Genomic DNA, 12,793 nt, shown 5'->3' with positions numbered 1-12,793 from the left:
GAGCGCGGCTGTACAATTAAAAGGGACTGAACTGAACGCACTCCACCATGCCCGTGCCAGGAGCCATGGCCCGCCCCCAATCTAGTCAGGGGTGGTGGCAACGGAGGAGAGGGGTCCAGGTGCCCGCAGTCGGGCTGCCATGGGGACAGCGTTCCTGGGCACTGTCCAGCACACGACCCAGGATGCTCTGCCTCCACAGGGAACACCGGCACCCCACCCCCATCCCACCCCAGTTCCCCCTTCTCTGCTGCCCGGGCTCAGTATTACCCAGTTTGGGATCGGGACCCACTCACCTCTCACAACTTTCTGGTTGCTAATTCCTTCTGGACGGGGGGTGGATACGGCAGCTTCAGAGGGGCTCGGGCCCCTGAGTAAGGGCACCAAGGGCCCGTGGCAGCCCGCGCCCCCCAACTGGCTTCTCCTGAAGGCACCCAAACAGCAGACTAGGGAAAGCCTGAAGGCCCCGCCCTCAGGGGGAGGGTCACAGGGGGTGCTGAGTGGGGGTCCTGGCGAGCAGGAGGCCAGCCTGACTTGCTCCTGGGCCCCCAGGCACTCGTCCGACACTCCGCGTGTGGAATGCAGGTGCGGTGAGCATCCTCATAAAAAATAACTACACAGGCAGGCACCGACGCCCCAAAGCCACGCCTTCAGCACTGGGCCAGAACCCCCGGGACACAGCAGCACTGGGAGCCCCGAAGCTACTCTTGCGGCTGCAGGCACACCCTACGGATGACTGCTGGGGCTGAACCTCAGCCCTGCCTACCTCTGTCTCTGGTACTGCTATGGGTGAGGAGGGCTAATTTTGGGGGGTGGGGGAGGGCAGGGTAGTGCTGGTGGAGGGAGTTAGACCACACACAGCAGTGCTCAGGGCTTGCTCCTGACTCCCTGCTCTGGAGTCACTCCCAATGAGGCTCAGGGCTTACTCCTGACTCTGTGCTCTGGAGTCACTCCCGGTGATGCTTAAGGGACCCTATGTGGTGTCACAGATGGAACCCAAGCTCCCCATGCACAGAGCAAGTGCCTTAACCCCCCTCCCCATGAAGGCTCCTTTGAGGGCAGAGTTTGCTATTTCCCTTGTGCAGATGTGCCTGGGGTGCTCTTTGTCTTTTAAAATAAATTTATGGAATCACTGTGATTACAAAGCTACAAAATTTTCCATGATTGACTTTCAGGAGTACAAAGTTCCAACACCAGTGTACACTTGCCCCCAACCCATGTCCCCAATTTCTCTTCCTCCCAGTTTTTTCTTCCTTTTTTCTCTTTAGGTACTTTTGCTTACAATACTATTACAGAAAGTTATCCTGCATATCATTTTACCTCCTTTCAGAGTCCAGTCGTTGTCCAGAGTGACCACTACCCTCTATCATTGTAGTGGTGCCTTTCCCAGCCTATTGCCTCCTCTCCTCCTCCTCCTCCCCCACCCCAGCAGTAAACTTCCTACTAAGCACAGTTGTACGGCCTTTCGAATCACTGTCTCTGGACATTAGTTATTCCCCTACTATGTTTCATTATATTGCTTGGGGTGCTTTTGAGATGATTAATAAAGGAGGAAACTCCTCTCCAGACTGATGGGAAAAGTCCAGCAAATTGTTAGACAGTTCCACAGGAATATTACAAAGAGTGCCAAGGATCATTATGGAAATTTTATACAGCTTCGAAAAGCAAATAAACAAGCAACAATCCTTCAGAATCACCCACCTCATCAAATCCCATTATTTCAAACTTCAAAACCTGAAAATTTCTCTCTCTCTCTCCCTCTTTCTCTCTCTCGCGCGCGTGCTCTTATACACACACACACACACACACACACACACACACACACACACCACTACCACCACACCACACTTGTTCGTTGCACTTTGGACTCTGGATTAATGGGAATTTCCCACTTCCGTGACAATGGTAGCACCACAAGACACAGATCCCTGTCCAACTCAATATATCAATGGCAATAATGATCCCATTTTACAGATGTGTGACCTGAGGCACCAGATACTGGTTAAACTGTTACAAGGGCCACCATAGCTAGTCAGAAGCAGAACTGGGAAAATTCTAGCAAGGCTGTACTTTATTCCCAAGCTAGGGCTTGGGGCCCACGAGGGTGTGTTATCTGACCCACTGGGCTACAGAGACCACCTCAGGGAGATCAATCTGCATTTTTCCATAGACTATCTCGCCTAACTTTCCAGAGAGCCACACCCTCAGCTGTCTGTCCCACCCCCTTGACCAAGGATGCTGCCGTTCAACCCTCATCCATGGTTTCTCAGAGCACACCAATGCCAACTTCACTCCCTCCCACTCCCAGAAATCCTTATCCACAGGGGTAACACAAAGCCGATATAAAGCTGAACTTGCTAATGGCACCAAGACCAGCAAACGCTTGCGTCACTTAAGAAAGGGAATGTCAAAGAGAGGACAAATCTACCTCTTGTTTTGAAAAGATCACATACCTGGAAACTAAAAGTGGGCCTTGAAACTGAAGGTGGGCATTTTAAGAACAATAGAAAATCTGCCCCCACAACTTTGCAGTCTACCTCCCAGGCTGTGATGCCTCCTGGCTGTGTGATTCTGGAAGTTAATACTTTTCTGAACCCACATCTCCCCATTGGTGGCCAAAATTAGTCACTGCAAAGACTGGTGGCTCCTGCGGGACCCTTGCACAGAGCTGGGAAACAGTCTCATCAGAGCTGTGGGGTCCCCCTGCCCCCACCCCCAGGGCTTCATGTGAGCAGGAGAGTCAAGGACATAAGAATTCAAAAGGTTTATTTAAAAGGCAGAGGTGCCTAAGGCCCCAGGGCTTTTGAGACTAGGGGTTAAGGGACCAGCTAAGAGTGGGGGGGGGGGGGTACCTGTAAGAAGCTGAGGTTTAGGTAGAGACAAAGTTTCTAGTTGCTAGATTCTAGGTTACAACAACTCTTAACAAAATAGCTTCACATGTGCCCCAGGCTTCCAGGCCACACTCCCTTGCAGCCTTCGGACCTCAGCAGTCCGGTTCTGCCCTTTATTCTCAGGGGGACTGTCTCTGGCCCCTGGCACCTATCCCATGAACCTCTCACCTGACTCCATTTCTTAGCCCAGCACTACCTTCCCCCGCACTCCACATGTGTGCCCGGTTGTCTGCTGGAAGTTCTCCCCACCCGACAAATATCTGTTCCATGGAAACGGGCACAGTTGTCAGGTCCGCTGGGATGGCCCTGGCAGGAGATGCTCCAGAAATATGACGGAATTCACTGACCCCATTCCCACCATCAGCCCAATCCCCAGGGGTTCAAGCCGGTGACTACCGGCTTCAAGCTCCTGGGGGTGAGGGGTTGCAATGAGTGCTTCTGCAACGGTCATTCCCACGACACCAACAGGGAAACAGGCGGCGAGTCACTTGAGACAATACATACTCATGTCAGTTTTTGCTACTGGTTCCAATCTTGCCAGCCTGTGCTAGGCAGTGCCAGAACGTGCCAACATGGTCATTCCATGCCAATCCCGTGCCAGACAGTGCCTTCCTGGGTCAATCCATGCCAGCTTGTGACAGGCAGTGTTAACCCGTGCCAACCCATGCCAGCTGGTACCAACCCATGCCAGTCTGTACTTGTTGGCGCCCGCTGGTGCCAACCCATGCCAGCCTTTCCAGACAGTGCCAACCTGTGCCAGGTGGTGTCAGCCTATGTAAACCTGTCAAGTCGATGCCAGCCGGTACCTACCTGTACCTGGCGGTGCCAGTCCCACCAACCAATGCCAGTCTGTGCCAGACGGTGCCAACTTGTGCTATCCCACACCGCCACCCATGAGCATCACTATTTCTCTCTTTCCTGAGCATCTGAAGGGGCCAGTCCTTAGACCCCATTATCCAACAAGCCGTCCTTTCTACCTACTTGAATGGACCGGCCCAAAGTGCCCAGATTCTAGGGGTACCCATCTCGCTGCCTGGCTCCCATGTTTATTCCAGCAACAATCTCAGAAGAGCTACCCCTTACCTCCCTGGAGGAAAATCCCTCATCACAGCCAAGGAGGAGAGAGACCCGAGTATGACAGCTGTCTTGGGCCTCCCCCTGCGCCCCCGAGACATTCTCAGAAGCTGCATCTCCATCTTTAGGAAACAGAGGCCAGGAGAGGGGGCAAGGAGGGCAGAAAGAAATCAGACCTTTCCAGCTTAGCAGGGGGGTTGGTCCTGTTCCACTCCTGTGATGCCATCTGCCATCGGGAAAGAGCGCCATGGCTCCCTGCCTTCCAGGGACAGAGCACAAGGGCCACCAGAGGCACACAGCCCTCTCTCCCCCCAGACCTCAGAGAGGCGTTTCTGGGCTACAGCATATCATTAGGATATTGTTGTTATGAACACAGGAACAGAGTCCATATAGACATGGAGTAAACAGCTCTATCTCCACCCAGCCATCTTCGACACATATTTACATAATAACAACCTCCACCAGCTCAACAGTCAGCCTTGGGTCACGGGAAGTATTTTAGAAGACAAAACAAATGCCATCCTGACATAGCTCAGGAGGGTAGAGATGGAGCAGATAGTCTAAGGGGAAACTGAGTCCACGGGTACTGACAGGAGCCCCACCGGGGGAGAGCTAAGATTCACGAAGTATCAATGAAGTAGGCAAAGAAAGGGTTTTGCAGACACCAGTTATGGAAGAGTCAGCAGACTGATTAGCTCACAGGGTTGGAGAATACACTGTGTTCCACCCTAGTACCATGGACACAGCCCCCCAAGCATCACCCTCGAACAACGCACACTGGGAGTAGTGCCTGAGCACTGCTGGGTGCAGCCCCCAAACCAAAAAAATACAAATAAAGAAATTAACTAACTAAAACATTATAGTTGACACACTCACCTTCCCTTCGCAGAGGGGTAAACTGAGTCTCAGAAAAGCTCAGAGCCCATGCTCTCCCACTTGCTTACTCTTTGCCTCCTTACCCTGTCTGACACTGAGCAGTCTTGGCCTCTGTTGGTTTTCATGCAGCCGGGAGGGGCTGAACTACAGAGCCAGGTCCAAGGCCAAGGATCTGTCCCTACTCGGCCTTCCGCTTTTAATCCCAGAGTGACCCAAGACCTCAGCTGTGTCAGCACATCCAGGGCAGCTTGGCTAACCAGAGTCAGTTCCGGTGACGAGAAGGAGGACCCCCCCTCCCTCGCCCCCCAGAGTTCCAGATCCAGGAAAGACTGACACTAAAGAGACTGGAACTGTAGGAGTCTGAGCCAAGCATTCCTGCGCCCATCCAGAGACAGAAGCTGAAATTCCTGCAGCCTTGGTCTTGGGGCTGTGGATCTTGGGCAAATAACCTCTGGCCTTTTCTGTCTAGATCTTCAGGGAGATAAGGCAGCCACACAACCAGAGTCAGTGATTAGATGTAAGCAGGCACCGCATTTAAATGACTCCAAGGAATAAGAAACAATTCTGTTGTACCTTCCTCATCCCCGTGTTTCCTGGTAAAGGAGCCCAACTTCATCCTGCATGATGCAGACCCTTGGCTGAGAGTCCCCTCTTCCACCTAAACTTCTTCCTGCCCCAGGGTCAAGAACGCAGAGGTTGTCGGCCACCGCGCCCCTTCCCAACACAGCCACGACCTAACTGGGGGTGGGAGGGGAGCGGGCAGCTCTGGAACAGACCGGAATGGGCACACCCACTCCGCATAGTTCACGTGAAAAACGCGGCTCTCCACTTGGGGCGGAGGAGCCCACGTTACACAACGAGAGACCACTTCACTTGAGTCTATACCGCTTCTGAGTTTCTCCGTCTGCGTGAGCGGTTCAAGTGCAGAAGAAAATCGCTCTGCTCCTCCTCCTCCGGGACAGGGCTCCCCCCTTCCCGGCTCAGAGAGGAGGCGGGAAAGCCGCTGCCCACCAGGAGGCCCTTTATACAGCTGCCAAGAGGGTTACAGGTGCGGTCACACCCCGAGTTTGCGCGGGAGGGGGGCTGGTCCCTTTCCCACGCTTCCCCCAAACAAGCGCGGGGGTAGGGCCAGGACCTGGTGACCAGGGCACCGAGGAACCCCACTCCCTCGGGCGCGCTTGGCCTTGACCCGTTGCCTAAGCCCGCCTGGGGATTCCGCGGAGCCCCCAGCGCCCCCCCATCCCGCCTCCCGGCTGGAGAACTAACTCTTGAGCGTGGCGCGCGCCTTCCCCCCCGCTCCCTGCGCCCCGCCGGAGCTCGGGGCTCCGCGCGCGCCGAGTGCCACGGCCCTTGTCCCCGGCCCGCGAGCACCTACCCGGCTGGGCGCAGTCCTCCGCGGGCACCGAGCACGCCCCAGCGCGGGGCCGATCGCCGGGGGCCGCCGCCGCCGAGTCCGCACCGACCCAGCACACTGCGGCCCCCGCCTCGCCCCGCGCCGCCAGCCGGCGGACGCGCTCCCAGCTGCCCGAGTCGGCCGCCCGCATGCCGCGTGCCCGGGGGGCGCTGCCCGCGGCGGCGCGGGGGGCTCCGACGACGGGCGCTGGGCTCACAGCGCGCGGGGCCACCGCCGCATCGGGGCGCGGCCGGACGCCGCCCGCCCGGCCGCCCGAGCGCGCCGGACCAGGGCTCTCCGTCCGGCCGAACGCCGGGCGGTCCACGGCCGCCGCGCGCGAGGAATTCGGTGGCCGGGCCTCTCACGTGGGAACGGGTCTCACTCCCCCGCGGCTCCTCCTCCGGCTCCTTCCGGGCCCGACGAGGCCGGCGGCTCAGCCCGCCCTGGACACGCCCCAGACACGCCCCCAGGTCCGTCCAGGACCCGCCCCGGACACGCCCCCGGCCCCCTCCGCCGCGCCCAGACTTGCCCCAACATCCACCGGAGCGCGGAGTCGCGGTGTTACGCGCTGGACACCGCCCCCACTCCCCCCCAGCCCTGGCCACTCGCTGCATCTCCAATATGGTCATTCCGGGAGGAACTGGGGTCAGGATGGCCAGCGGCTCAGGAGTCAGGGACAATTCCGAGCCTTTACAAGGCCCAAGTGAGCGCATCAAGTGGACGACTCTGGCACCCCTGTTTGTAGACTGTCTCCCCAGTCTTCTGGAGATAGCCTGGCTGAGGAGCAGGGCAGTTCCAGGTACCGAGTGGCCGGCAGAGGGCAGAAACAGTGGGCTCGGGAGAGGAGCAGGCGACCTGGGCCTTACCTTTTCCTTGAGTGACTGTAACTAGTGTGGGATGTGTCCACACTTGGTTGGGAAGCAAACTGACAGGCTCCACACCTACGGGGAGACAGCGACATGGTTGGGGGCCCCTGTGTCTGCTCTCCTCTTCCTCATGTAATAAATGGGGCTCATTGCAGTCATCAGCTGGACTACTTACTGGTTCTCTCCTGGGATATCCATGCCTGTGGCAGAACAGGAGATTACCTAGAGAAACTAGGGGCTGGGCCTCAGGTGTAGGAAGGGGGTGGCCGGAGGCTCTACAAACCTGAGACTGCCTGCTGGAGTGGGTGTTCAGAAGAGCTTATACCTACTTTGATCTGGAGAGTACCATGCTCCTTAGGACTAAAGCTCTCCCTTCTGCCCCAGGAGGTAAATCTAGCCCCCCACTCTACTGCAGACATGGGGAGCCAAAGCTAAAGAGTCAGGTAGGAGCCCCTCCCCCCAATTGCTGGCATTCCAGGAAGTTCACAGACCACGCTTCCCAGACCTGCTTCTGTCCCTCTGACAGAAGCTACAACTCCCACAGGCCACGTCTGAGTTCTGAGACCACCCAGGTCATTGGCATAAGGCGCTCCACCAAACAGTGAGAACAGAATCACTTCTCCCCTCCTGTTGCCTTGCTCTTACACCTCAAACTCTGGCCTGCAGGCAGATGCTGATCTGCAGGTTCAGAAAGCTGAAAGACCACTGGCGTCCCATCTTGGTTATAAGTACAGGTCCACAGACTGGGATACAAAACAGGTGCTGTCTGCAGGGATACACCAGTGGTAAGATGCTCTAACAATGATCGCTTTCCCATGTCACTTTTCTATGATTGAGGAGCACTGTCTCGTGGCAAGCACTGAACTGGCTGTCATTCATCATGGCCTTCCCGGCTTCCAGAACCCATCTCTTCCCCACTACCCAATGACTAGGAAATGAGCCCCACAGTGGAGGTCCACTGGACTCTCTCAAGCTCCCTACACCTGTGTAACTGGAACCCTGACTCTGAGGTGGGCAGGGGGTGCTGAACGTTAATATCAAATGCTGAGGTCACTGGTTGGGAAATAAAGCTGTCCATGGATTTCAATACCCGAACCATCAGAAGTATAAAAACAGACTGCACTCCAAGAGACAGGAGTCACAGGGAATTCCCTGATCCTGCTGCCTTGGCTGGGACAATTGGCAGGACAGAGCAAAGAAAAAACAAAGAGTTGTGAGTTCTCATGTGAAGAGAGAGACTGGTACCTTTGGGACCCAACCAAGAACATAATAAGTAAGTTGGGCTGTGATGGGCTTTATAAGAGCATCTAGGCTAGATTCTTTCACATAAAAACCCTTTGCACGACAGGCTTGAGGGGTGATTTGGAAATTGTAAATGATGGTGGAAGGAAGGTGACAGTGGTGGTGGGGATTGGTGTTGGAATATTGAATGCCTGTAACAAATCATCATGAACAACTTTGTAAACCCAGTGTTTAAATAAAGTGTGTGTGTGTGGGGGGGGGGGAGTAGGGGGTGGACCTGTGCATGTTAAATGCAGAGGCAGACTACAAATCTGAGCCCGCCTGCTGGAGTGGGTGCTCAAAAGGAGGCTGGCAGAACTTGCTACTCTACACCCTCTTTGATGTGGGGATTACCATGCTCTTTTGGACTAACGCACTCCCTTCTACCCTGGGAGGTAAGTCTATTTCCTCTCTGTTGCAGATGTGAGGAGCCAAGGCTAAAGGGCCACTGTGAGGAGTCCCTCATTATTGCTGCGTCCCAGGCAGCTCACACCCTCTGCACAAAGAAACATGCTCTTCGCCATAATTCTGGAAGTACGTGGAAACTCTTGGTCAACTTCTGACTTCCCACTTGAGACAAAGGCAGTCCCTGTCCGTGACAGGGAAACCGCAGCACTGGGATGCATGGGACTAGCCAGTTGGAGTTGGTGTCAGGGAGATGTTAGGGGAGGTGGGGACAGACACAGATAGGAGATTGCAGTTGTTATGCATGACCTGAAGTGCTACGTTTTCCGTTCCCAGGGCTATTAGGAATATGTAATTAATGTGAAGTCTAAGTTTGCAATGTTGGCAGCTCCGCAAGACTTAGGAAGAAAGGTAGCTCAGTGGGCTGAAGCACATGCCTGGCTTGGGGTCACAGCAACATATGTTCCCCAGCACCATCAGGAGGGACCCCTGAGCACTGAGCTAGCAGAAGCCTCTGAACACTGTTAGGTGTGACTCAAAAATAAAAGAAAGGGAGGAAGAGAAGGAGAGAGAGAGAGAGAGAGAGAGAGAGGAGGGAGAAGAAAAGGATAACAAAGTAAATGCATCTAGAAGATTCTATTCAGCCCATTGGCCAGTCTTCAACGCTTGTTTCATTAGTTCCCTCTGCAGCCTCTCAGAAGTCTGCCCACGCTTTCTACTTATGTTTCAACAGTCCAATCCTTTTTCAAGTCCACAGCCCTGGGGGGATTTCTTTTTTTTTTTATTGTTTTTGTTCTTGAGCCACACCCAGCAGTGCTCAGGGCTCACTCCTGACTGGCTGTGGGCTCAGGGATCACTCCTGGCAGGACTCAGAGACCATAGGGCATGCGGGGGTGGGGGGGGTGTCACATCCAATCATGTACAAGGCAAACATCCTATCCACTATACTACCACACTGGCCCTTCTCTGGCGCAATTTCTGCTTTTCTCATTCAGATAAATCGTGTGGGGGGGGCGTGGGGGGGAGACCTTCTCTATGTTCTCAGATCTCATAGCCTCTCCCACTGGGCTCTAGTCCTCAGACTTCCTGCCTCCAGCTAGCAAGTAGTACTGTACCCTACCCTGTAGCCTTTCAGCAAACCACCTGTCTTGAGTTGGAGTTATTTCTTCATTCCAAAACATTTCTTCATGTTTCTGATTGTGAGGACACCTAAGGCCCAGGAGACATTTCTGCTCAATTCTGCAATAGATCAGGTGGAGTGATAGCACAGCGGGTAGGGCGTTCGCCTTACAAGCGGCCAACATGGCCGACCCGAGTTCGATTCCTCTGCCCCTCTCGGAGAGCCCGGCAAGCTACCGAGAGTATTCGATATGCCAGACACAGTAACAACAAAGTCTCCAATGGAGACGTTACTGGGCCCGCTCGAGCAAATTGACGATCAACGGGAGGGCCTTTACTTACTTTACTTTACTCTGCAATAGAAGACTCAGAAACCAAGAAGTGACAACCCACTTTCTGACCCAGGGTAGGCCCTTCATGCAGGATCACTCCAGGGTGGGTTTGATTGGAGGCTCTGAGTGAGGCGTTGGAGCAAGAATTGGCCCCCCGCCTCAGTCAGAAGGGATCTGTACCCAGGTTTATCGTCTGCTGTGGTTGCTTTGAAATCCTTGAATCTTTTTGAAAAGAAGCTTCACATACTCATTTTGCCTAAGAATTCACAAATTCTTGTCTGGGAATTGATGTCAGAGACAGGTGGGTCTGGGGTTTTGACCACAATGTCCTTCTCCAGGGTATACAGATGTCCAGGCTCTGCAGGGGAGCTGGAAGGGCAGGCAGGAGGTGGGGGAAGGGGACGTGTGAATGTGTGTGTATGTGTGTGAGAACGTATAAGTATGTGAGTGTATGTGAGTGTGTGTGAATGTGAGTGTATGCTTGTGAATGTGAGTGCGTGTTTGAGAATGTGTAAGAGTGTATGTGTGAGTGTATGTGTGTGAGAGTATGTGGGAGTGGGAGTGTGTGAATATGTGTGAGAGTATGTGGGAGTAAGAGTGTGTGAATGTGAGCATGTTTATGTGTGTGTGAGTGTGTGAATGTGTGTGAACATGTATGTGTGAGAGTATGTGGGAGTAAGAGCGTGTGAATGTGAGCATGTTTATGTGTGTGAGTGTGTGAATGTGTGTGAACATGTATGTGTGAGTATGTGGAAGTAAGAGTGAGTAAATATGAGTATGTTTATGTATGTGTGTGAGTGTGTGAATGTGTGTGTGTTTGTATGTGAGAGTGTATGGGAGTGGGAGTATGTGAGCATGTGTGTATGATGTGTGAGAATGGGAGTGCGAGTATGTGAGTGTGTGAGTGTGTGAATGTGTGTGAGTGTGAATGTGTGAATGTGTGTGTGTGAGTGTGTGAATGTGTGTGGGAGGGGGAGTGTGTGATGTGTGTGAACACATGTGTGTGATAGAATGTGTGAGAGTGGGAGAGTATGTGAATCTGAGTGTGTAGAAGGGTGTGTGTGTGTGTGTGTGTGTGTGTGTGTGTGTAATGGATGTGTACTGTGTGGAATGTGGGGTGGAGAAATTATCCCCTGCAGATCTCCGTGCTATTCATTAAATAAGCAGAGGCGTCTGGGAATTCCCGGGGTGGGGTAAGGAATAGACCGTCCAGCCAGTGGGCAGGAAGGTGTCCCCATGCTCCTGACCTCAGGCTGAGAGGGCACCACCAAAGAAAACACAAAGGAGACTGGGGACAGGGTCACTAGGGGTCAGTGCAGTTCCCGTTCCCAGCGTCTCCTCGTTCCCAAGGGAACTTCCTTCAGCTCAGGGACGAAAACTACCAAAACTACGGAACTACTAAGATAGATTTTGCTTTCGGGAACAACACCCAGTCAGTCATCAGATTACCAGCCTCTGCTGCATTTGGCATCTGCTTGAAGTTAAGTGTTTTAGCCAACTGGAATTGTTCAGGTATTACTTTTTTCTTGGCTGGATTTTTGGGGATGGGTGGGGTGATGGGGAGTGAACTCCAGGCCCCCATATGTGTGAAGCATGTGATCTACTCCTGAGCTCCACCCAGCCCTTGGCTGTGCTTTAACATCAGTAGAAGAGGTTTCAAAGGATCATGTGGCCAGGACTGTCCTCCATCCAGCTCTTGAGAGGGCAGGGAAAGCAGCTGTGTGGCCTTAGGGTCTGTCACCGTCCTGCCTGCATCACCCCATAAACTCCTGCCAATAGATCTAGGGAGCCTGGGATCTCAGCACCAACTCTCCTTCCGCTGGCTTGTGTGTGACCTGGGAAAGTGACCTTTCTCTCTGGGCACTGAGGCCTCTTCACCAGCAAGAAACCCAAAACAACAACAACAACAACAACAACAACAACAACAACAAACAACCAGGGTTGGGTTAGCACCTAGCTTCTTAAATGGGGACATGGAACCCCATTTAGGATAATAGTGAAACTTTTCTGAAAGCACTGCGACCAACATTTAATTCAAAATCAAATGAGCCATGAAGACAATGAGTTTTTGGCAGTGCTCACTCATACGATATTTCTCCAGAGAGAAGGGGTTGCAAGTGGCAAAAGTTTAAGAACTTCTGGCTAAGGGAACACAAAGAGGAGTTTCTAGTTCTAGTCAATATCTCCCCCCCCCCAGTAGTGTGTGTGTGTGTGTGTGTGTGTGCGTGCGCGCGCGCGCGTGTGTGTATGTGTGTGCTGGGAAGGGGAGGGTGTTATCTGTGTGTGAGTGTGTAATGATTATATGTGTGTGTATATGTCTGTGTGATTGCATGTATGTGTGAGGGTATTTGATTATGTTTGTGTGTATGAGATTATGTGTGTGATTGTGTGCATGTGATTTTGTGAGTGTGTGTGTATTACTAGCAGTGATTATAAATCCCAGAGAGTGGGACTTGAAACAACTAGTATTTCTCTGTCAGTGTCTGTGAGTCAGGAATGCAGCATAGCTTGGCTGTCACTCCTGCCGCCTGCCGAAGGCCAGTTGGGCTGTGGTCAGAG

At 53.4% G+C, this 12,793-nt stretch overlaps 1 protein-coding gene across 5 annotated transcripts in view; it reads right to left on the bottom strand.

Moving 5' to 3' along the window:
- KAZN (kazrin, periplakin interacting protein) overlaps nt 1–12,793 on the bottom strand; it is a 1,209,760-nt gene that overhangs the window by 129,501 nt on the left and 1,067,466 nt on the right. For 2 of the 5 annotated variants that reach the window (XM_056122676.1, XM_056122679.1), the window contains exon 1: nt 6,214–6,397. The exons of the other annotated variants lie outside the window; for them this stretch is intronic. In XM_056122676.1, the coding sequence (XP_055978651.1) occupies nt 6,214–6,382 (169 nt within the window). In that variant the 5' untranslated portion in view covers nt 6,383–6,397. Of the gene's footprint in view, nt 1–6,213; nt 6,398–12,793 lie in introns of those variants that run through there. 5 annotated transcript variants of the gene reach the window in all.

This window comes from Sorex fumeus, unplaced genomic scaffold (genome assembly GCF_029834395.1).
Source record: "Sorex fumeus unplaced genomic scaffold, SorFum_2.1 ptg000047l, whole genome shotgun sequence".
Taxonomy (NCBI): domain Eukaryota; kingdom Metazoa; phylum Chordata; class Mammalia; order Eulipotyphla; family Soricidae; genus Sorex; species Sorex fumeus.
Note: the sequence above shows the minus strand (reverse complement) of the source record. Positions and strands in the feature narration are given on the sequence as shown.